Source organism: Typopeltis vanoorti, chromosome 4, assembly GCF_054136105.1.
Source record: "Typopeltis vanoorti isolate ZY-2024b chromosome 4, IOZ_Tvanoo_1.0, whole genome shotgun sequence".
In the NCBI taxonomy this organism is placed as follows: domain Eukaryota; kingdom Metazoa; phylum Arthropoda; class Arachnida; order Uropygi; family Thelyphonidae; genus Typopeltis; species Typopeltis vanoorti.
This window is the reverse complement of record NC_143552.1, coordinates 113352646-113379169: the sequence shown is the minus strand read 5'-3', so window position 1 is coordinate 113379169 and position 26524 is coordinate 113352646. Positions and strand designations below refer to the sequence as shown.

At 33.2% G+C, this 26524-nt stretch overlaps 1 protein-coding gene across 2 annotated transcripts in view; it reads right to left on the bottom strand.

Moving 5' to 3' along the window:
• Positions 1 to 26524, bottom strand: part of LOC150107617 (kazrin-like) — a 72510-nt gene that overhangs the window by 21457 nt on the left and 24529 nt on the right. For both annotated transcript variants that reach the window (XM_090391423.1, XM_090391422.1), the window contains exons 2-11: positions 20168 to 20674; positions 19844 to 20053; positions 13628 to 13788; positions 13349 to 13495; positions 11905 to 12088; positions 11461 to 11667; positions 11082 to 11281; positions 10873 to 10985; positions 6730 to 6964; positions 6271 to 6372 (exon numbers count right to left, since the gene is read on the bottom strand). In XM_090391423.1, coding sequence (XP_090247549.1) covers positions 6271 to 6372; positions 6730 to 6964; positions 10873 to 10985; positions 11082 to 11281; positions 11461 to 11667; positions 11905 to 12088; positions 13349 to 13495; positions 13628 to 13788; positions 19844 to 20053; positions 20168 to 20674 — 2066 coding nt within the window. The remainder of the gene's footprint in view (positions 1 to 6270; positions 6373 to 6729; positions 6965 to 10872; positions 10986 to 11081; positions 11282 to 11460; positions 11668 to 11904; positions 12089 to 13348; positions 13496 to 13627; positions 13789 to 19843; positions 20054 to 20167; positions 20675 to 26524) is intronic.

Sequence of the window (26524 nt, the reverse complement as noted above, 5' to 3'; positions counted from 1 at the left end):
AAATAAAATGAAATACGATATAACAAAAGCCGCGTGAACTGAAGATTATCATTTTACAGCGGGGTGATGTTGCTTTATGATGCGTATTAATATGCGTGATTGAAGAGCACAGATCTCACAAATCATTCCAAACAAGACGCTACTATGAATAAACAAGACATGAGAAAGGAAGGGGGGGCCTCTTTCTGCAATCCGGCTTAAACAAAATATTTTGATTACTATATTATCCGCTAAAGTTCATTACAAACTTATGAAACAGTTTTGTCATTAAATCTTAGAAAACGTTGTGGATTACAAGAGATGGAATGATAATGGCATTATTTGTTCATACTGTCTACTTCAAATCACATCAAAACTGGCGTCCATAACTGAAGCTGTGATCTCCATGATAATAAATACATTAACAGAGATTAACATTGACCAGAAAAAAGTCAATAAACAAACAAACAAAACAAAAAAAAAATTGTCTAGATTGGACGAAGTAAAAATGCTTTCCATATTCCCCGTTATCTATAAAGAAAATGTATGGATAGGGTAATATAGAACTATAAGCTCTGATCATGGCAGGAAGGTAACAGCAATCAGTAACCCTCAGTTAAAACTTCATTGGCTACAGCAGTGCCATCCATTACCCCCTTGGTACCCATTTTAGTCGCCTCGTACGACATACATGGGCTACAGTGGGACTATTCTTATCCCAGCCACCACAGGGATAGTCAATAAACAGCTATCCAAATGAAAATAAAAAGTATTGATCTACATATTACTGAAATAAGAGCCAACAGGCATCGCTTCGGCGAAGTAAAATTATTCAAAATTAAGTGGATATTGAATAGCACATTATTTCTTAGCCGAATAAGAAACTCAAAGATAGGAAATCTAATCTAAGAGTTTCATGCCGAATATAGAAACCTATAAAGTTCGGCGAGTCCAAGCGTAAGCCAACACCTGGTAGTACAATGCCAGGGCAACTCGTAGTAAAGGTGGAGCAAGTTCTGATCACTGTACTTAGTATTTACCCATAATGTAAAACAACAGCTCCTAAGAGATGTATTCTGTTCTACATTATGAGAAAAGGTCACTACCAGACCTGTTTCGACCTTTTTGAGGTCTCATCAGTGAGTAGGTAGACCTAGATGTAATACTAAGGTTTCAATAGTCAGAGCTTATTTATTAAAAAAAAAAAGGTCGAAACAGGCCTGGATAGTGACTCATAATGTAGAACAGAATACATCTCTTAGGAGCTGTTGTTTTACATTATGGGTAAATACTAGGGATAGCGATCGGAGTTTGCTCCACCTTTACTACGAGTTGCCCTGGCATTGTACTACCAGGTGTTGGCTTATGCTTGGACTCGCCGAACTTTATAGTTTTCTATATTCGGCATGAAACTCTTAGATTAGATTTCCTATCTTTGAGTTTCTTATTCGGCTAAGAAATAATGTGATATTCAATATCCACTTAATTTTGATCTACATAATTATTTTAGGTGTTTATGTAAATCATAAATTTAATTATTTCTATTTAAAACTTTTTAATATTATAATAAACAAACAAACTGGAGCGCGCACGCACGCACGCGCACACACACACACACACACACACACACACACACACACACACACACACACACACAGTTCAAGGCTAATACTTGAGCATTAATAGAATGAATGGAAGCAAGTAAATTTCATACCATCTTCCCTAAATCGGTTTTCTTTTTTCTACGAATAAAAATTTCTGCTATTATCGTATAAAATCTGTTAATTTATTACTGCCTGAAAAAGTTTTTGCTCCTTTCAGTTGTACTGATTTTAGCAGCCAATTTTTAGACAAGTAAATGTAAATTGAACTAATGAATTCTCGTTTCTCCAAAAATGGAGCTTTTTCCCATGGATCAAAGTTTATCATTTGGTTTAGTGCTTATGATTTATTATTATTATTTATTTTTGCTTGCATCTTTTAACGTGCTAAGTTGTTTAAGATGTAATATGTGAAGTTGGGGTACAATTATTCTTTAAGAGACAGTCAGAGGAAAAATGAACGACTTGTGACACCAAGCTCAGGTTCAAATTTGGATATAAAGTGCTGGTGGAACTGACATTCAAGCCACCACGACCAATAGATTTGCAGCTAAAAAAAAAAAAATTTTTTTTAAATTCTTTGCAATTATTGATGACTATAGATATATCCCTCCAGTTAAGAGATAAACTCATGCTGGAACACTTCCCATAATCCTCGCAAAGAACTGCAGGGTAGTAAATAAATTTGTTTGCCAAGTGTAATAACTCGAATATGCTTATTGAGGAAGTGATATAATCGAAGCATGTATTGGTGAAAGTACAAAGTCCATTTTTCTTCCATTTGTTTAGCAGGTAATGCATTCGCCACTCATGACTATGATCAACATTATGGAGAATCCCAATACTTATTCTTCTTCGAGAGTGCAGATTTTAACCTGTTATTCTGTAGATATTATAATTTTGAAACTTGATTGTATCACTCCAGGAGAATTTGGCAAATAATTTCGTTCCCTGTATTCTACCTGGTAATTTAGACATTCCCACTGGAGTGAGTAGAACTGTCAAGGACATGATTTATTTAAGAGTAGTAGCTTAGCATGGCATAGAAAGAATTTGCACTAAATATTTTATTTCCTTCTCAATTTAAATTTATCTAAAACAAAAAAAAAGGTTAAAGGACAATAAATTACATGTGAGAGAAGTAACAGATATCTCTTAAGATTTATCAGGTTTCATCCCAAATATATGTGGTTTATTACAAAGTCAAGTAAGTCCATTTCCATCTGTAATCTACATCAAGTTTTCCTAACAAACTAAACTATCAATTTCTTCAATCCCGCTAAACTCTCATTTTCAATTACTGTCCTCAACGCTTTTCGTCTCAAACATAGAATTCTGTCAGTTCCGTGCCAGAGGAGATAAGCTGTTGCACAAGAACAGAAATCTCCTCTTTGTTCTTCTTCACCTTTGGCTAAAAACCTCTTTACGTTATTCTAACAAATTATTTTTGATTTCTGTCATTCCGCTAACGTTCCCAATTATTTTTAACCTTTTGATTTCTTCTTTAAATCTGTCTTTTTCTAGTATAATTTTCTAATATCGAATTCATTAGACTTGGAAAATTTAATTAAGTATTCTATAGATTTTGTTGTGTGTTTTTCCCTCCGAACAATTCGCTTTCAATCTTTTTTTAATCCAAATACTTGCAATTATTTATCCATTGAAATAATTCATTTCTCATTGCCTCGGACCAACAGCAAAGATGTAAGTAGTATCCAAGATAAAAATCAAGCATATCGCAAATTTACCGACATATTTGGTAGGGCTGGTTAACGGATCTACTCTCTATTAACAGGCTGTGGATTTGAATCATGCCGCATTCATTTTAACTTAACCTAACCTAACCTATTGTGGTCAGGAGACACATAAATAAAATAGTTTTCATTAAAATGTCTGTCTTTCCTTTGCTAACTTGGCAGTAATTGCCAACAAATTATTACCACAGCAGAAAGTTTAATTGTGTGAAAGCCAAAATCAAGAAATTTACAAATACCTAAATGTCAATTTTAATTTCTTCTTTCTAACTAATGGTGTTTGGCAGTAAGATTACGATATTATCTATGGGGGAGGGGAGGGATCAACATTCTGGTTCCTCATTTCCATCTAATTCTCGAATTGATGATCGAAACGAATATCCTTCTGCCATTCCAACCATACCATATTCATTGACAGAAAGTGAGAAAAAGAATATTGAACTAATATTTCGTGAATGCAACTTTTAAAATGATCTTGCAGTGCAGTAGCTGGAAAGTATGCTAGGTTTAAACATAATTGTAACACTACAAGGCTTCCAGTTTCCAGAGTCTTCTAGACAACGGAAGAAATGCCTGATCTGGCGTCGTTTCTTTCATAATATTGAAAGTTTGTGCTCCTGAGGTGACGCCTTTATTTATCCTCCAACTTGAAAGTTATTATACATTCTATCTTTTACTAGGAATAATTAAATCTTTAGTCAAATATTTGAAAAAAAAAATGAAAGAATCCACCAAAAATTGATTTTTATAACGATACTTGGCTACCTCCAGATAAATGATTGCTAGTCGGGTTTCCACCACTTTTATGTACGAAAATTATCTTATTTATGTCACCCATTTAAAAGTGTTGGAACCTATCTAGCAACTATTTATGGAGAGGTAGCCAAGTATTGTTTATTCTTAATTCGATATTGTTTATTGTTACTTCTTAATTCTTATAGATTGCCTTTTTTTTTAATTTTTGGTAAATGCTTCTATCTTTCCACTACAATGAGGAGGAGGGTAATCTTTATCATTTTTTTGTAGAAAAACTTTAGAACAAAACTTTGATTAATAAAATTATTTATTAATCAAAGCTTGTGGTTACCACAGGTTTTGTTTTATCTTTGCATTCTTAAATTTACCTAACTTTTAATTAGCACACCTTAAATGTTTATGATGCTGAATTAATAAAATGGCTTCCGAATAGCGACTAATTGCAAAACCGGAAACCATTTGGGAAAACGTCTGAACATGTTACTATACAAGTATTAAGCATTTCCAATATTATATTGTGTAGTTTTGGAAATGCACCAAGTCACAGAAGTGTTTTCATATGCACAGAGCTTCATGCTATGATTTTCAAGTAAGAGCTCCATCCCATATGTGTACTTATTGTTGTTAACAACAACAGATGCACATCATTGATTAGGGTGAACCGGCGAGAAGTGGGGGAAGATTCCCTGAAAACCCGAGAAATTTTTTTTTTTTTTGTTCCATTGCTTTGTGTCAATAACAGCTGAAGCAATTAAAGGATTGTCTGTCTTGCAGGATGAATAATTCTAATTTCCAGAAGGGAAAACACCTATCATCTCCATGTAAGACCTGCTAAATAACCTTCAGTTGAAAAGGCCATATAAAGGTAGGTTCTTCGCATTCTAGACAGGATTCAAACTCAGGTTGTTTTTCAACCAGTGCTACGGAGGCTCTTGAAGAGAACACTGGAATATTATAGTGATCTGCACAGACACATAACATCGCAGAACTTGGGTACTGCCAAAGCAACCAAGTTTATTAGTTGCATGTAATGCAGTTAATAAACCAAATAACAGGTATTACATCTGTAACAGTAAAAATATTAGTTTGAATTCACTCATATTTTGAAGGAAGAATGGAATACAATACTACCATCTTTGTTTCTGAAACTGAATTGAACAGTTCTTCTTCTTCTGGCTCTAAAATTCAAATCGAGCCATAGCTTCTTAGATTAGTCCTCTCATCCCAGTCTATCCAACAGCTTGCTTACCCAGTTTGGACATTGCACTACAGTTTAACTGAAGCAGTTATTAAACCAAAGGTGGGCTAACCCTTATTGATTTCATGCTATCACGCCTTTTTTGATTTGTGATTAATCAGTAAAAGATATGTTTAACATACACACACGCAAACACAGGTGAGTGCACATGTCTTTACTTCCTGTTAGAGGCTAACTCCAACAGGAAGTAAAGTTAAGAGCATCGGACAAACAATGACTAATGCTTGCCAGTGAACTATGAACAACGACCTACCTGTTTTTATGTTGTGTGGATTTTTGAATGCTCCCTCTCTGCCTCTTTAATATAATATTAAAAGTGCAACACGCCTGAAATTGTGAAACCGTTTCGTACGTTCTCCCCCCCCCCCTCTCTTTTTACTGGTGCCAAATTGTTTTTGGAAACAAGAGCTGCAAGTATGTAACAGCATGTTTGAAATCCTCCCAATAATAGTACTATAGACACTGTTGGTCAGAGAAACTTGTGTTGAAGTTCCATCAAGAAATTTATGGAGACTATTTCAACCAAGACAAGTAAGTTGAACTCAGGCAGAAGTCATTTCTAATTTTTCTTCCTGTAAATTTTTATTTTTATTTATTTATTTTTTTAATTTTAATGAACTCAACAAAATGATGATCTGTTACTCTATTGAAAAATCGATCTATTAAAAAGATTTTGAAGCCTCTTCTACGATTTGTATGTGCAAATGCCAAGTTCTCTCTCTCTCTCTCTCTCTCTCTCTCTCTCTCTCTCTCACACACACACACACACACAATAAATCGAGTATTATCAGGCTAGATAAGTATAGTTAAGATTAGTAAATACAACATATCAAAACATTAAGTTTATTACTCATTGAGTGCGTTGTGAAAAAATAAATGTTAAATAAATTGGATAATAAACAAAAGAAAGAATTTCACTAACCCCAAGATCAATACTTTTAGCCCATTTGATAAACCTTTCGTTCGTCCATACTATTGGATCAATATCCATGACTTCACTTTGGGACCTTCTTTGTGAAAGGATCTGAAATTAAAATTAGGTTCATATTATTTATTTATTTATATGAAGAAGTTTTATAGTAAACATAATTCCATGTTATGAATTACTTTAAAATATAGAAACTAATGAAGTATCAAAAACATTAAATGGAGCATGTGAAACTTTATTATTGTTGTTATGATCATCATTATTTTAAATATAAAGTAGTAGTCCCTCCAGATGTATGATTTTTTTCCACGAAAATAATTATGACAACGAATCTATGCAACAGTTAGGTAATAGAAAAATAAATCATTTGCTAACATACGTGATTCTACGAATCTCATTTGTGTGTGTGAGAGATCTTTTTAGATTAGGTTGAGAATAATTAAGCAAACTTACCTGTTTATCATATTTCACTAATCGAAGTAAATGAATAGCCTGAAGTACGCTCACTTGGTGAAATTTCCGCGTGATTCCTAAATATTTCTCAAGATCTTTTTTCGTCACGATGTCCAACATCCGAGCATCCACTAACTGATTGTTAAAACTTTCAACATAACATGGAAGGCCTATGCTAGGTAGCCATTCTTCTGTTACCCAATAATGGTTCAATAAGCCTATCTTGGAGTACACACTAGATGAAGAAACAAAAATTAAGTTATTATTATTATTATTATTATTATTATTTCTATATTACTTGATAATTTTAGAAAAGTAGTAACTTTTTTTCTATATCCATATTATTAAAAATGAAATATTTCTGGCTATTTTGAATACATTACACCACCTTCGTGATGTTTTTTTTCTTTCTTTTTTTTTCAGCAAATATAAGATATTTTTGAGACCTTACTCAATTCTGAGTAAGGTATTAAAAATTAGAAATGCCCTCACGAAGTACAGTACATTTTACAGTAAGATAACTATAGGAAAATACGAGTATACTAACGTATATGGAATTAATTGATAGGGACTTTGAAAGGAGATTTTCTCTCAGGTTTACTGATTTCTTTTTCATATATCAGGTGAATAAAAATAACAATTGTCTCATGAGTAGTAGCATTAGATTCGCCATCTATACACCATTTATCAGTGAATAAACTGCTACAATGAAAATGCTTTGAAAAAAAAAACTTTTTTAAAAAGCTTTTGTATGTCTTTGTAATGTAAAGATAGAGATTGGATTAGGATTTTCAATATTCATCTTCTTTTTGGGCAGTTCTTGCTCTGTCATTTTCATTTCGATATGCGAGTTCAGTAAATTCATTTATATTTTCAGTAGAGATTTCAAGAATCAATCGATTTGCTATCTTAACTACAATCGAAACGACTTTTTCAAAGAAGATTTAAACCTAAACAAAAATCGTCAATTTTTGTTTAGGTTTAAATGTCCACTCCCTTCGGATTGGATTCGGCGAGTTCATTCTAGGCATCTCATCTTTCACGGTCTTTATACGATCCAAGGGATCGTATAAAGAGACCGTGAAAGGACTATCTTCCTAATCGACTGCCTTTATTCAGGCATCGGCGAATCACAGGACGCAATATGTATATAATAGTTTGTTGTGACATGAAACACAGTTATTGAATAAAAAATGAATCATGTTGATTCTGTTATTAGAAATCATCCATACTAGTTAGAATGCTTTCCTATTGGTTGTATACGTTGTAGACTCAGTCGGCAAACTTGCTGCCGAAAGTCGACTGCAAAAGTTTTCTCAAAACGATATGTGCGCTTATTATCAAAGGCATTTCTAAGATACACACTGAAAGCAGACTAGAATTACAAAGGCTTCTAAAACAAGGACAGTTCCGTGCATGGAAGGACAAGGTAATGCTATCTACAGTGATTATAATTACACAGTCATTTCGTTTAGAGTTCAATGGGCTTCACACGAGCCGCATCTAGGAAGTCTCTGTGATTTAAACCAGGAGATATGTAGTAGCTTTTTTTTTTTTTTTCCACCTGATCAAATGGTGTTTTTCTAACGCACGTTGGACTTGTCCACTTTTTGGTTGTCCATATCGGATATATTTTTTTATGTTCTTTTCTTCTGGTGATATTTGTCCAAAATACAGTATCCCCTGTCAATGTAGACACCTGGGAAGGAGAGAGGATCCCGGTGGTCTTTAATGTATTTGAGGAAATTTGGAGATTTGTCCAGAGATTATGGTCAAAACGGACTCAGCTACGGAAGATCTTTCCCGCTCGCAGCGGATGGGACGTAATACGGGAGGGGGAGGGGGCCGAAAAGTTATAATAAACACCTACAACAAAAATGATTTAAGCATCTAAAATAACCACAAGAAAGAGAACATCTTAAAACTCTTTACCCCCCCACACACACTTTTTCAAATCTCAATAATTTGTTCTGTTTCTTTCAGGATATATAAGAAGACATGTCAGAGGTTTTGAAGAAATTCGGACACTGAGGTGCAAGCCGTCATCAAGAAAAGTGCGCAACTGAGATTCACCAAACTTTGTGTGAGACTTTAGGGGACTGTTCTCCAGCATATACAATAGCTACCAGATGGATGGCCAAGTTTAAAACTGTGCATCCTGAGAAAACAGATGCCCCAGGTCAGGAAGACCTTTCGCAGCGATCACACCTGAAAACATGGATGAAGTGTATGCCATGATCCTTGATGATAGAAAATACCAGCCAAAAACATTACAAAGACTCTGGGGATATTCCGAGAACGAATTAGAATCATTATCTACCAACATCTGGACATGCAGAAGCTCTCAGTGAAGTGGGTTCCCAAATGGTGGAATGTCGAACAAAAGAGAGAACGCATGCTGTCATCTCAAGAGATTTTGGGTCATTTTGAGAAATCAGGTCCAATGTTTAGGCTCATATTGTGACTGTTGATGAAACGTGGCTTCATCACTATTACCCAGAGACCAAATAACAGTCAATGGAGTGGAGACACAAAGATTTTTCACTACCAAAGAAATTCTGAATCTTAAATCAGCAGGGAAGATTCTTGCCATTGCCTTTTGGGATGTGGATGGTATAATCGTATAGTTATAGCAGCAGTTTATTTAACAGCTCTGAAGGAATTGAAGGTGGTACTGAAGGAAAAAACGCTGCGATAAACTGAGCAGAGGCGTGTCGCTTTTACAGGATAATACGCCTACTCACACTGCTCATGAAACCCAACAGATAATACACAACTTGAGGGTTTTAATATCTGCCTCACCCACCCTATTCACCAAACCTGGCCCACGCTGACTATTTCCTATTTCCAAATTTAAAGAAACACTTGAAAGGAACAAAATTTACCACAGATGAAGCATATCTGCAGCTGACGACTGGTTCGTGTAACAAAGACTTTTTTTTTCTACAGGATTGCAATTGATGCAGAGGGGTTGTAACAAATGTCTAACACTTCATGAGGAATATGCAGAATAATGTGTAATTTACACGTTTCTATCTTAATTCTTTCATGGTGATTATCACAACTTTTCAGCACACTCTTGTATACCACCATGGCTGGTATGAACGTCTTAAAGCTACTAAGATACGCTGTGGTATTTTTTTCTTCTATTTAATTTAATTACAAAAAAGCTAGTTGTGACCGATAAAACTGATTTTGATAATCCCCTAAGGGAATGCGACCTCCCTTATAACCTCAATCATCTACCTGGAAGTAAACTGTCCTTCAATGACCGATGCCTATAGAAAAATGTTCGGGTCATCCTATTAAAATTGCAGTTGTATCATTTCTATATACTGTGGTCACTGTATACTTTCAGTACAACCTAACTAGTGTGCAGTTAAAATGTTCTGATGTCGAACAATGAAGCGTATGCTATAATGTTAGTAGAATTCTTAATATTCCTATACAGTAAAGAGTACGCTTATACGTATTCAAAATAATATTTGGCGGATCAAAATATTATTATATAAAGAATATTATTTTTCAGTTCAATTAGAGAAAATTTCTTCAGCGTAAAATATATACCAGTTCAAATATATATATTCTAAATTTCATTGTAATCAGTAAGAACGATGTGATCTGTTTAAAAGTATCTACAGATGAGTGGAGAGAAAGAAAAACATGCATTTTTAAATAACAAGTGTCAGTGGAAGTAGTTAATTAGAATTAATAAAACTTTGGTTAGTTAATGAGTCAAATTTCTAATCTAACCCAATAAGAGAACTGAAGGGTGTGTGGAAAGAGAAATATGTCATTCTTGCACAGCGGGATAATAGACCTAAGAAAGGAACAAAGGTGTTTTCAAAACAAGGAGTGGAGAATTTCTAGGAAGAATTCTGTTATTTTCATACTATGCATCGGCTTGATCAGTTCAAACAATCGGCTGGAAATAATGTAATAAAAGTCAAGTTAATGCAACTCTGCTACTAAAGTATCTGCTTTTGGTTTACGATCTAGAAGCGATAAAATTTATTGCTTTATAACAAACACCCTTAAGGTTAACGCTCTGAAATATATTTAGAAATTTCAGGTTTCGATATTCCCCCATTCTATAAGCCTGGTCAAAACTTAAACGAAAAAAAAAAAAAAAAAAAAACTCACCAGGCTGACGGGTTTCGGTGTTCCTCGACAGCCAGTCTTAACTTCCTTCGATGCATCACATTTGTTATATTTAAACCGCTTTCCAGTTCGGCATCCGAAAGCTCCAAAAGTACCTATAAGAAATAATTTCACGTTCGTATAAGTAGTGTGGAAAAAAAAACAAAAAAAAAGACCTATAACTAAGTTTTAAGTAAGTCAGTAAACCTCACCTTCCCACTCTTAATATTTTCCGCACACCTAACTGAGTATTGAGGCATGCAGAGACTAATTTCCAACCATGCCAAAACTGTATCGGCTTTCCATTTATCCATTGGAGTATCCCTCACTTCCTCTAACAGTTTTAGCTTGTCCGAATAACTCTGATCACTAAGGGGTCGACTGCCTTGAGGCCAAGATATTCTTTGCTCTCCTAAAAGATTGGAAACAAACATTTGATAAACCACTATGCAATTTGATAATGGCGAGTAACGTTATCTTAAAAAAAATCCTTTTTTAAAAAAAAATTCGTCAGGAAACTATTTATTTCAAACTGTAATTATTACAATGAATCTGATTCTAAAAAAAAAAAAAAAAAATTATTATTCTTACCTTCTGTAAGAAAAGAATTTAATGTTGGCCGGTGGCGCCCTCTGGTAAATATCCTTGATATCGAACCCCATGGACTTCTACTTTCCTTTCTTTTTCTGGATTTTTTACCGCTGCCATCGGATTCTCCGCTGCTGTGATAAATTTCTTCTGTAGACCGTGAAAGAAAGGGAAATGACTGCTGATATCTTTCTCCTGGTGTAGTAATACCTTAGGGAGGGGGACGTATTTAATTCACTGTTATTTGATTAAATATTTCGATATTAAAGATTATCATTTAATTAATTTATCATTAATAATTTAATTAATTATATAATTCGTATTTAAAAAATGAATATTAAATATCTTATTAACTTGCGTATCTTTTTAAATTTTTTAATTACACAGTATCTACTTCTTCACTAATGTTATGGGTTCGAAACTGTAAATGAGATGATGGTAACTTACTACTTTGTGCTGGACTGGAAGGAGTACGGTCGGCAGTTACGTTCACATAATTACTGCATGAAGAATTCAACATGGCGTCATTGTTCTTCATATCATTAGGTGGATATGCCGAAGCGGTACTTGTACTACGATATCCGTTAATCCTATACTCTGAGTCACAGAAGTAATTCAGCTTTGCTTCTACCTATAAAAACATACGGTATACAAACTACTTATTTCTAAAAAAAAAAAAAAAAAGTCTACGACTAAAACATCATTTAAAAACTAACATTTTTAGGGATTGCAAGTTAGAAGAACTTAAATTTGTCGATCCATTACCACCTAAATTAAGTTTAATAAATAAGACTTTCTACTGGAAGATAATGTATATTACTAAATTATATAAATTAATGTTTTAAATTTTATAATAAAAATAAATTAATAAATTAAATTTTAAAATAAACGCTAAATTTTACAATAAAAATAATTGTAAAAGTTAATATTTATTGGAATATTTAAAAATTTTAAAGACTTTAAAATTAATTTTAATTACTTAATAATTTTAATTGATTTTAAGCTATCCTTTAATTAATCTCATTTCTAATTAATTAATTTTAAAAAATTTCAAATAAAAATTTTAATATTTCATTAAGATCAATGATTTTTATGACTGTAATTGCGATGATTATTTTAAAAATTCTCAAATAGCGCAAAATTGCGTTTTTATTTATTTTATTTTATTTCATTTTTTTAAAAAAAGAAAAAGCTTTGGTACTACTGTACACTATAGCAAATACTTTAATCTGCCAGATAAAACTACTGGTTTTTCCCTTTGGAATTGTGCAGCTCGCGTCTTATTTTGCAACACAAAAGGATTGCATCTTCCTTTGCTCCGTTTTCTTAATATAAACTTTTTAAAGAATCTCATTTCAAAGATAATTTTCATGCTATTTATTCTCTGACAACTTCTTTCCTGCTGTAGTGATTCTATCTTTGGAATAGCCAGGTCATTTGGAAGAAAGAATCGCCCACTCTCTCCCTCTCTCTCTCTCTCTGTGTGTGTGTGTGAGAGAGAGAGAGAGAGAGACTTTGTATTCTCAAAACATCTTTCTAAAATCCAAATGCATCTCCATGACACCTTCCCCACATCGACCTATTTCTACATCTCTTCGCGAGACTTCTCAAAGCCACATTTAAATTGCAATTTTTCTGTTTTTTTTTTTTTTATCACAGAATCTTAAAACACATTTAATCGCAAATTTTTTCTCGCAAACATTAATATATTACAGCCTATCACGCTTAATATTATAAGTTATATCACCACTGAAAACATTGTATAGAGAACAAAGAAAAGTAGAATCATAATAATGAAACGTTCATTATTTAAATATAATTTTTGGATTTTCAAATATAATAAAAAAATTGAAAATGTTTTAACATATCAACCAACCTACCAATAGCTTACCGAGTTCAGTTCATCTTGGAGGTGTTTGATCTGGGAATCTTTCAGACTCAGCTGTGCACAGAATGCCACTGACCTCTCTGCTTCGTCTCGGGCATGCTTTAAAATGCTCCACTTCTCTCTCTCCATTTCCTCTCGTTCTCTGATAAGCTGAAAGTATTTTAAAACTGATTAAATACTAACAAGTTAGAAAGATATTTTATTTAAAAAAAAGTCTGTTTCTTTTAATATGCAAATTTATATTTGCTTATTTTATTATCAATTAACTTTTGAATTAATTACCTGCTTAATATTTTCATCACTCTCTTTAACTTTCTGTTCGTAGCTTCGTATGAAATCTCTCAGTTCTTTTTCTTTATCTTCTAAGGTGCCATACAATTGTTTCATTTGATTAAGAAGATCAAATTTTTCTGCTTTTAACCTTTTCCGATCTTGTTTCAAAGCTAGATCAAAATGAGGAAAAAGATGGAAAAATTACTGAAATATCATATTAATTTCAATACACGGTATACTAGGTTTCAGTTGACTTTATTTATATATTTTATTATTTCAACCATAAATAAGTAAATTCTTAAAACACACAGTTTAACAGGTATTCAGTTAAGCTCACCCAGGATATGAGCATTTTTTTTATAATAAAATACTTTTTATAAGTACATTAACTAATTTTATTTGCATAACATGAATCGAGGAACGTTGCAGAAAGCTTTTTTATTTATATTATTTAACAGAATAATGAAGCTCCCCCCCCCCCCTTTAGGTGTGTGTACACACCTAAACTTTATTTTCCAGACAACATTTTCTAGTTATGTTGCACCTGGTACACGTATGGACTCTGCCAAAGGGAAAAGTACAGATGAGCAATGGAGGAAGAGGGGGGGGGGCAGTCGACGAACAAAATTAGACTTTGTGTCCACAGCTAAGAAGGTAGAGATCCATTTCCGCAATTAGTAACTACACCCGCACACGACCAGAATGTCCAAAGCAACCTAATGGACCGTCAGCATCGACAGCTGCCCCAACTAGGGACTATGTTGCCAGTCAGCCATCTGTCTGCTAAGCGGTCAGTCAGAGGAAGAACAATCAAAGTGCAGGCTGCATCGAAGTCTTGTCAAACGGCTTACCATTTACACACAAATGGCAATGACCAGCTGACAGACACGAGGTGGGTGGAAACAATCGCTATGCTTTATCCAATATATGCGGTTATCGGTATGGTCTAGTGATTATTCCTGCTTCATCATCGGCAGATGGGCTCTGCATAGCAAGTCGATATACGTACAAAATAGGGCACTAATTTTCTTAATAGAGTATGAAATCTCTGTTAAAAAAAAAAAAAAAAAAACTGCAAGGACCGGGTATAACCCAGTTTATTACCAGAATCATCTAACGAATAGTTATGTATAAAAGTCTTACGTGTAAAAGTTAGGAATAAAAATTACTACTATATAAATAATGTTACCCAGAATTATTATATTTGCGGCTATTTTGCTTGCTTCTGTTTAGGAGTGCCCCTTTTAAATGTCATAAATATAAAAAAAAACTAAATATAATAGTTTGTTAAGAGGAGTAACATGGGAGTTTTCCCAGAAATAATATCCATAATTAACCAGAATTATTTAAATATTTAAGCACAATGATGCTTAAATATACTTCCAAGAAATATAAATTAAGATACATGACTGAAAGTATTGAAAGAAGAGATTAAATATATAGAAAATATGAATAAATCAATAGCAACACAAAGATATTATAGCAACAATAACATGAGTTCTCATTTTTCATCTGGGTAGCATTATTAGCTCGTTCACTGTATTCCAAGAAACCTGGTCTAACCTCTGTGATATGCATATTCCAAGAGTTACCCCATTTGACAAAGTTCTTTTGTCAAGCGAGGATATCCTGTACTTCTAGATACTCCCCTCTATGTAATTGTAAACAGAAGTATATAGTACATACTTCACACATAGTTCGAATTTTAGTTCAAAAACTACGGGTTATGGTGACTATTAATAGCTACACAGAGTAAATACTCATTTTCAGAAAACCCAACAAATGTGCAAAACGGAGATTTTTGCTAATCCGGGATGGTAAGGGTAGTGTCTAGTATTTCTGGTTGGATTTCAGTAAAACTCAAGTATTTAATATAGAATTCCTGCCTTTTCATTTTTTTTTTCCCTTTTTCAAATCGAAATCATGGGTCCAGTTTTATTACTTCTCTCTATCCGCAGTCTTGTACTAATTTATTATTGGATATGATTCAGGTCTGTCGTTTCCGTAGCACAGTCGGAACAAAGCATTCTTTATTGGAAAAGGTTTCGAAACTTCTTCTTCTGACTGGTTTATGCGTTTTGAAAGATGAAAAAAACCCTAGTTTTCGACAAGTCGGGCTTTCCTGCTTCTGCATGAGGCTATTAACATTAGCCTTGTCTTGGTCTCAAGTTTTTTTTAAATTAATTAAGTTATTGTTATTTCAGGAAAAATCTTTTCTTGAATTTGGACTTGATGTTAGAAAAAAGCAGGATCAGGAAAAAATAGCTTTTTTTTTTTTTTTTTAAATGACAAAATAAAATAGAACTTTGAAGGCAATAGTATAATCTTTTGATATAATAATCTGCGGTACCTACGTCCACGACCTGCCAAGTATCCTTGGCTTTCGCGCGCGCGTGTGTGTGTGTGTGTGTGTGTGTGTGTGTGTGTGTGTGTGTGTGTGTGTGTGTGTGTGTGTGTGTGTGTGTGTGTGTGTGTGTGTGTGTGTGTGTGTGTGTGTGTGTGTGTGTGTGTGTGTGTGTACTCATATATTATAAATTATGTGCGTTTTCCTTGTTAGATGGCCTAGTTGTGGAAAAATGAGAGATTCAAGTGGGAAACTCTTCGCCTTCAATGAGACCAACCAACTAACTCATTGTCATTTGAAAATCCCTGTTAAAGCGTCTTCGCGCTCTAGAAGGGATTTGTTTGAATCCAAGCCTTCATTTATGGAAATAGTTAAATAGCTATAGGTATTCTTTAAATGTTGCTTATATAGATTACTCATTCCATCACATGTCTAAAGTGCTCTAGATTGACGATTTGATCATTTCACCTTGAAGGTAAAATTATCACAAAAAAAAAAAAAAAAAAGGATAAATCCATGACTGGGATTTACTGACAGTGAACGATCCTTGATATATGTAGGACTGTAGGAAAAAAAAAAAAGTCGAACACACTTCAGAATTTGTTGTATTCAGCTCTACAAGCTAAACACATATAGCGATGAAATGCATCATCATCATCATCATACGTATCAAGGATTTAGGCCTAGTATGGCCTGTTCCGGCCTTAGAAGTCATCGTTGAATCGTTTAAGAGGACGTCCTGGTTTTCTTTTTCCTAATGGCTTGTACTTCAAGGCTTGTTTTGGAAATCTTTCTGTTTTCATTCTTTGAACGTGTTCCATCCATCTATGTTTATATTTTTTAATTTTTTCAATTACTGGTTCTTGGTTTAATTATTTCATAATATCTTTGTTTCTTTTGTGATCAAATAGGGTATACTTTGCAGTTTTTCTCATAAACTTCATTTCTGCTGTTGTTAATCTTTGTTTGTCTTTTTGTTTTATTGTCCAGATTTCGCTTCCATACATTAAGACCGGTAGGGCTAATGTATTGTATACTTTTAGTCTGGTTTGTTTTTGAACTAGGTTTGGTTTAAATATAGAGTTAATTACTCCTGTTATTTTTAAATATTTTGCAATTTTTATGTTTATATCTTTTTCATTTTCATAAGTGATCATACATCCTAGGTAGTTAAATGAATTCACCTGTTCTAAGATCTTGTTATCTAATATTATTTTAGTTCTTGCTGGATCTTGTCCTTTAAAGGCCATAGTTTTTAATTTTTCTGTTGATATTATCATATCATAATCTTTGGATATCTCATTTAGATTTAAAATAACTTTCTGTAAGTTATCTTCAGAATTTGTAATTATTATTTGGTCGTCTGCAAAGGGGAGAGTGTTTAAGTTAACTGTAGGTGAAAGTTTAATTCCTTGATGTAAATTTTTACTCCATTTTATTTTTATTTCATTTAAGTAGATATTAAAAAGAGTTGCTGAGAGGGGACATCCCTGTCGGACCCCTTGGTTTATCTCTCTTGTATATGATAGCTCGTGATTTAATCATATTTGTATTTGATTATTTTCATATATACTTGTGACAGCTTTTAGGATATTATTTGGTATTTGTCTTTCTTTTAACATGTTAAATAATATGTTTCTTTTAACTTTGTCAAATGCTTTTTCAAAAAAATCAATATATGCAATATGTGTTTCTAAATTATATTCTCTTCTTTTCTCTATTATTAATTTTAGGCAGAAGGCTGGGTCTATACATGATCGTCCTTTTCTAAATCCATTTTGTACCTCTAGAATAAAGTTTTCGGAATATTTCATTAGTTTGTTATTTAAGATTCTGCTGTATATTTTGTAACATGAATTTAGTATACTGATACCTCTATAGTTTTTAGGGTCATCTCTATTACCTTTCTTAAAGATAGGAATCACAATTGCTTTTTTCCATTCTATTGGGGGGATACCAGTTGAGTAAATTTTATTTAAAAATAATAAGAGTCTTCCTTTGAATCTTGTTCCTGCGTATTTATATAGTTCTGAACCTAGCTTATCTTCTCCAGGTGATTTTCCGTTTCTTGTTTCTTTCAGGCTGATTTCTAATTCTTCTTCAGTTATTTCCTTTTCATTTTCGTTAATTGTTTGCCAGTTGTCTTTTTTAAAATATTTGTCTGTCCACAGTTCTGTGTAGTAATTTAGAAATTCTTCTAATTTCAATTCAGTGTTTAATTTTATGTTTTCTTTGGTATCTGCATTTAGGTGTTTCAAAATCTTATATACATTGGGTCTTATTTTATATAAATCATGTTCTAAATTAGAAACAAATTTATTCCATGATTCTCTATGTCTTTTTCTGACTTCTCTTTTAGCTATGGCTCTTATTCTTTTATATTCTATTTCATCTTCTAATTTTTTACTGCTTAACCATTTGTGATAGGCCTTCTTTTTTTTTTGATTATTTCTTTGATTGTATCATCCCAGATCTTCAGTTTTTTTCTTTTATTGAATTTTTTGGTCTTTCCTAAGCTTTCATTTGCTGCTGCAGTTAGTATCGTTTTTATATTAAGCCATTCTATTTCTATTTCTTCATTTTGTTTTATTTTATCTAGATACTGGTTAATTCTTTGTTCATATAGCCATTGTACATTTGTGTCATTCAATAGTCTAGTTTTATAAACAAATGTTTCAATTTTTCTTTCTGTTCTTGTTACTTGTAGCCATTTAGGTGGTAATCTTAATTTTATTTTAACAAGGAAGTGGTCACTGCTTATTTCATATCCTCTGTAAACTCTAACATCTAGTGAAAATTTTGATGTCTTTTCATTTAATATAAAGTAATCTAATATTGATTTCCATCCTCTTGCTGCCCAAGTATATTTATGTATGTCTTTATGTTTATAGAAGGAAGTCATTATTTTTAGGTTATTATAAACTACAAAGTCAATCAATTTTTTACCATTTCTGTTTAGAGTGTGTTCTCCATGTATTCCTATATTATTATTAATTTTCGTGTTTCCAATTCTTGCATTTAAGTCGTCTCCTGCTAAAATTATGTAATCATTTTTATTTATTTTATTATATATGTTTTGTAGCTGATTATAAAAATCAATATTATTGTTAAATAGCCTTTGTCTATTTTTATTCTAGCTTCTATTATTCTTTCATTCCATAATTTATAATGTTTTAACTGTTTTGAAAGGGAGTTATGAATCCAAATCATGACTCCTGCTTGTGCTCTTTGGTCTCTGTCGACTGCACTGTATATCACATTAAAATTTTCAGTTCTCATAGTTCCTTTTAATTTCTTTTTTGTTTCAGTGATTACTGCTATTTTAAAATTTCTTTCATTTAATAACTTATCTAATTCTATTTCTTTATATGCTATTCCTCTTACATTCCAGTTTGCTATGTGTATTATATTTTGTCGTTTCCATTTTCGTTTTCCCTTTTCCATTCCAGTGTCGTTTCCCATAGATTCAATCCGATTGTCTTTTTCTGTCAGCTTACAAGTATGGTTATGTTCTCCATGTCAGGGATGGAATAGTTCAGTGGTAGGGCTGCTACCTTAAGGCTTCTGAACTCGCCTTCTTCCGAATTTAAACCCATAGGAGGAATAGGGTATATTGAAGGGGAAAGGGTAGATGAAATGCGCCAAATAGAAATAAAAAGCACCCTATGACAAATGAAAAGAGGAAGACCATTCAATGGGGAACTTGCTTGAAGAACTTTGTACCAAACTTAATCAAATGTTGATGTAAATTAATGTCTTTTTTTTTTTTCCCCAAAATCTTTTCCAAGTTACTCAAACAATACGATTTTGCTTTTTACCACCTATCTGTTGTTATGAGAACTTGACCTTTTGAGTTATTTAAACTTTTGAAGTAATCTTACCTGAGAGAGCATCTTTGGCGTGATTCAATTCCTCTTCCATTTCTTCTAATTTACTTTTAAGGGAATTTTCTTCTTCCGTTTTATCCTTGAGCACTAATAGACTTTCTATTTCTCTTTGCAGATTACTATTTTGCTCGTTTAGTTTCTCGTTTTGCTGTTTTATTTCGTTTATAATATCTTCGAGTTGGTTCGCATCTTCGTGGTTACATTCTGGAGCGGAAAAATGAATGAAAACAACATTCTATTTGTGTCTTGCATATAATAAGTCAATATAAACAACTACCAATGAATGTATTAAGAAGATACATAAGACATCATACTTACTTCTGCATCGCGGACAGTTTAATGCTTCCCTAGAGAGCTGATTGGTAAGGTTCCTGGTTTCTACGTCATAAGCCAGCGAATAACTTGAGTTAAAAGATGCGGAGGGCAGTTTTGGAGAATTGAACTCAGTCTTGATGGGTACACTCATAGTCAGTATATTACTAGTGAAGTTCGTACCAGATTTATGAGGAACACTGTGAATTGTGATTTCGGCTATTCTTTTATTTGTATCTGCAAGTTCTGCACGTAATAAAGACACTTCCTGATGAGCATTTTGTATGTCCCCATCAATACGCGAAGCTAGAGATTTGTTGTCTTCCATCATCTTTCGAAATTTCGCTTGGGCATCTACTAACAAGCGACGCATCAAAGCCATCGAAGATTTTAAAGTGTCGCGTTGTTCCTGCCATTTTGTAGTCGATCCTCCGCATGAGTCGAATTCGGAAGACTTTGGTGTGAAGATGAATTGGATGATCTGGTCGTTTAGGGAGTCCAGTGACTGAATTGCTATATATAACGATATTAACAGATGTAATTAAATTGATTAAAGCTTTGATTTTAATTTAGAAATTATTATTTTTTTATATAAAAATTCTAATATATAATAAACATACAAAAACTGAATTGTTTCTTTCAATACATTCTTACAAAAAAAAAACCATCCTATCTTTATCTTTATCTAGTTACTGGATGTTGCTGTATCTTGAGTCATTGATTGACGATGATCAATATGGATTGAACCAATTGTATTTGAGGGTCATTCTTGATCCCTAATGTTTTTTATCCTTCATAACTTAAAACTGGATAAGCCATGGTTTCAGAAAGATCGGACAAGCACTCTTATCAAACTCTACCGGTTGAATCTGTTTGAATCTTTGCTGAAATTACACTACCCATGTAATAATAGAATGTGCATGTATTATATTTATCGCATTAAAAATAAAGTGTTTCTTAATGACTTTTATTTTGACAAACACCGAATTTCGTAGTAACACGTCAGCATAGCTCTTTCAGGTTCGCTTTATCGGACCATTACATGTTTATACTCAAGAATTGGACGTATGCGATTAGATTTTTAGAATTATCGTCATAATAAAGTTTCAATGCTCGTTTTATCGAGATTTTACTCATTGCACACTCATCGCATCGCACATAAACACACAGACACACACTGTGTGTGTGTGTGTGTGTGTGTGTGTGTGTCTGTGTGTGTGTGTTTATTGAAGTATTGCATATATTTAAGTCCATATTGTTTTACCAATTTATGAATATGATGTTTAAATTTTATCGTTTTCTTCTATGCAAAGCATAATTTGACATAAGTTAAAATTATTTTGTATTAATCAAATCAATTTCAAAAATAAACGAAAATAATAAAAATCAATTTTCATGTTTCCTTGTGTTGTCACTAATTGTAACACTGAATGGTATCGAGACCATATTTCTTTTTTCGGAACCGGATTGCCCTCCCCCTCTTCCCACCTTAACTAATGAGCTTTACGTTTTCAACCTTTCATTATCGAGATTGTTGTAAAACTATAATAACCGTTAAAATATTAATTTTTTAAACAAAAAACGAAAAGACAGATTCTGTCCTGTACACCGCAGTGGAAACGACTTATTTTTAATTCACGTTGCTGTTCCAATTAACTTTATTATTATGTCCTCTAAGCATAATTGTTTTATACTTATTTTTTATTTATTCTCCCCTCTCCCATAGTTACACCATGTTTCAATAATTGTCGACGTCATCCAAACGCCAGAACAGCGTGTTTCACCTGCGGACGTTGAACAGCTATATGCTGGTCCTCACACTTGACTTGCTCTAGAACAGTCATGTTTATTGTCATATATTTTATTACCTCAAACCAAATAACAAAGAAAAGTAATCTGCAAATGTTTTCCTGCATCTTCAGTTATCAAATCTGACCACCATTTACATGCATAAAATATCGAAAGCGAATGCATAATTCATATTGTGAACTCACAGTTATCACGAGCAGTAATAATAATAATAATAATAACGATAAATAAATAAAGTTGAATCAAGACTAGGTGTACAATTGTAAAAAGCACTGTCCTACAATTGGAGTCCGCCCAGTGACTGGTTAGATCGAGAGCCACATCAGGAAAAAAAAAAAAAAAAAAAACATCTGAGAGCTTCAAATTATTAAATTTCATTAAGGAAAACTACTAAAACTAAAACAAAACAGAAAATATTATGGAATATTAAACATAATATTATAAAAATAAGTATATGTTATATATAAACTATAAACTTGCTATTTTTAAAATGAAGATTAAAAGATTATATAATATTCATATACAGATACACCAATATACGAGATACAATGTGTTTTGAGCTCACAAATCACAGATGGAAATGGTCGATTTTATATTTTATGATTTTAAAATGGAGAAATATGTGACATTGTAATAAACAAAGAATATTTATCCTTATTTATGGAATATAGGCAATCTTTGGCTAAGAAAACTTTCCTTCCTAGCGTAAAATACACCAAACTGACAAATGTAACATACTGAGGCCTCATGGATTTAGTTCTATTGCAGACAATTGTAAACGCCTCAATTCTTACCTATGTGAGATGGATTTCAAATCTTTACTAATTAGCGCGTTATCTCGGTTTGGGCTTAAACAGGACGACATTCAATAAATAATATATACAAAACGATAAAAAGAGAGAGAGAGAAAAAAAAAGTCATTTTTTCTAAAATCCTTTTATGGTCTAAATATGCGATCTTTGAAGGTTTGTGGGAAGAAAGAAGTGATAAATCGGATGGGATCCAGTTTGGATTTTTCCTAGAGGAATATGACAAGCGTTTGTTTGACTGACTTTAAAAAAAAAAAGAAAGAAAAGAAAGAAAAAGAACAATAACAACAAAACTATAATACAGCACTTTTAATAGTTACATGGAGGGCTAGACAAGTTATGCAAAACTTACACGCCACGCAAAACATACACTAGCCCAAAAATCCACGACTCCCATTTCTTTTATTTATTTATTCATATGGAGTTTCCTCTCTTTTCTCCCCCGTCCTTATTGGGGCGAGTTGATCCCCCTCATGGGGGGTTAAGTATTTATGGCTTTAGATCCGTGTGTTCACGAGGCCGGTTTGCCTCCTTGCGGGATGAAAAACCCCAGATAAACTTGGGGAAAAAACCTTGCTGTCTACGCCCAAGACCGACTAACTTGGCTATGGCTGAGGAAGATCCTTAAGCTCCTCACGTCGGCAAGGAGGCGATGGAAGGAGTGTCCTGGGAATCGAACCCAGGATACTCCTTCCCCAGGCATATGGTTTGCGAAGCGCAAAGCCACTAGGCTAACCGCGCATTTCTTTTATTAATATGTCCCAATATGTCAACAAGCTAAGTTTTAATAAGGGAATACCATGAGAAAACATATAAATACAAAATTAATAACGGAAAAACTCACATAAAAAGATTATTTAATAGTATAATTTTCGCCTGTGTGTCACAGACATCTTCAGTACATTTTAAGCTAAAATTAAACAATAACTGACAATTCCAAAAAGCGCCACCTAAGTAGCTGGTGTAAGATAACTAAAAAGGTCAATAAATTTCCTAACTAAAAAAAAAAAAATTATATATACAATAAAAAGTTAGGAAAGATTAGCTGATTTATAAAGTACTATCTCCCATAAAGGGGATAACCATCGGATCTGTTTAAGTTAGGAGAGTGGAGTAAAGTTTCACATGTTTCTTTATAAAGTTTCTATATAAAACCGACTTTTGTGAAGGACTTCATTGAACTAGATTAATGTCTAGTTCATTGTCTTTTTCCAATGAACTAGACATTATCACTAGACATAGAGTTCACTGGAAAAATACAAGAGACCTTCACAAAAGTCGGTTCCTCATGGAACACCTTTATAAAGAAACACGTAAAACTTTACTTCACTCTCCTAACTTAAACAGATCCGATGACTTACGTCTTTTTTTTAGTTAGGAAATTTATTGACCTTTTTAGTTATCTTACATTAGCTACTTAGGTGGCGCTTTTTGGAAATGTCATTTATTGTTTAATTTTAGCTTAAAATGTAATGAAGATGCCTGTGACACGCAGGCGAAAATTATACTATTAAATAATATTTTTACGTGAGTTTTTCCGTTATCAATTTTGTATTTATATATCAACAAGCTATAAGTGATGATTAAGGGGTGCTGTACCTGGTTGCAAAAGTTCTGTTTTTCATTAAATAAAAAAAAAAATCTATTTTATCCAGTCTGCAGCTTCGTGGGTATGGTCAATATAAATAAATAATATCAATCAATCAATAAATAAAAACATTGCTTTGCTATTTCAACGGCTTCAACTCGGTAAAAAATTAAATCCCTTGAATCTATCTGCATATTTAACTGTAAAATCTACTTTTATATATCACGTATTGTGGAATATTGGGACGCTGACATATATACACATAAACTATTGAAGCGGAGAGGAGTATAAATTTCGGTACCAATGACAAATGAATAGGAGTGAAAGCAAGAGAGAGATTAGGGAAGAGTATAAAATTTCCTACTAGTGGAAGAATTGGAGGGGAGAAAAAAAGTAAAGTTAGTCTTGATAAGGTAGAAGACGTTTTTATGACAGTCACAACATTTAGTCAGAAAAGTAATAAAGGTTTGAATAGACTTCAGAACACAGAAGCAGGTTTCGATGACACAGAAAACATTTCGATAGAAAAAAGTAGGCTTCGTTTGATAAGTCATGACACCGGCCATATATATAAAGAGGATTTCTCTATATATCAAACCACACACAAAAGGTTGCAAAATTTAACGCATTCCGGTGTTGTATGTGGGCAGATTGCATGCTACTAAGAAAAGCAGACAGGAAGAAAGTCTCCGCAATTTCAATGCGACGCTTTGAAATGAAAAGAAAGATCAAGAAATTGAAATTATAATAGGAGAAAAATAATACATAAACAAGAATGATAATTACCCAAATTAAATGTAAACACATTCGTCATTTTTATTTATGCGTGTATTGCATTGCATACGCTTGAATTTACCTTAATCACGTTCTTCGATACGAGATAATAATGTTGTTTTGTGTGTACATTATCAGAAATAATAATCGAAATAGCTTATTGCAAAGAAAACAATAAGAAAATAACAAATATGATACTGAAAAAATATAAAGGAAGGTAGAAAGTGTAGATACGTCGAACTATTGAATAGAAAATATTTCAGAAAATAAAATGATTATGAAAAGCATTCCAGTTTTTTTTTTTACATGTAGTGAGGACAGGGTCCTTGCTTGGCAGGCTCTACACACCACAATTATTCAAGTAGGGAACGAGCGCCTTCTCCACTTGACGATACAGCATTAAAGAGATTTTTGCACACAGAACCAAACGGTTGTTAACACTCCTTAACCAGCTCTCCTTCCAAATATACTGATGACTTCAGCCCTCTTATTAGAAACTCTGGACATAAGTAAGACGTTCCTAAGTTGCTGCAATGGAGGCAAATGGGATGACCTTTAGGATTTATATGCCACTTTTCCATAGTCTGATTGTTGCTTCTGCTCTTCTAACCCAAGCACTTGCTTTTATCTAATGACTGATATTATTCTTCCTGGAACGAGTGCCTTTATCCCCCACTCAAATCAAAATATCTGATCCTTATATAAGTCTTGGTTTTCCAACAACAAATGTACCAAAAAAGCTAAAAATGCAGCATAACTAAATAGCTCAAGTTTAAAACTCCAACATCTCACTCATCTTGCATTATAGCCCCTAACAACCATAAGAAAACCATCTGCAAACTTAAAGCAGACTTTGTAAGAGCTAAATTCACTAAGTTTGCCTCTTGCTCAAATTTCAGACCAGCCTTTTGGTCCCTTGACAAAGCTGTGAGAGGAAACTTTTACTCTATTTCAATATTCTTTTCCAATGCCAGAAGCCTCCGTGGATCAGCTGGTATCTACGATTCCCTTCGACTGGAAAGTCCTGGGTTCAAATCCCGTCTAGGATGCGAAGAACTTTTATTGGGGCTATTCAACTCAAGTTATACGGTCTCATACATAAGTAGGGATGTTCTTCCTCTGAGAAACTTGGGTTTTTCATCCTGCAAAATAGACAAACCCGCCAAAAGTACACATGCAATTTACAGACATAATGCGCTGGCCTCATAATCTTAGTTGCTTCAGCCACAAATCCGAAATAACATCTCCATATCAATCTCTTCCTACTATTCCACAAATCACCAACAGTATGTCTACTATGATCTTTTGTCAGAAGGACATAAAATATGCAATATCTTTCATATTAAATAGTCCTCTGTCTAGATGATGTCCCTCCAGTTGTAT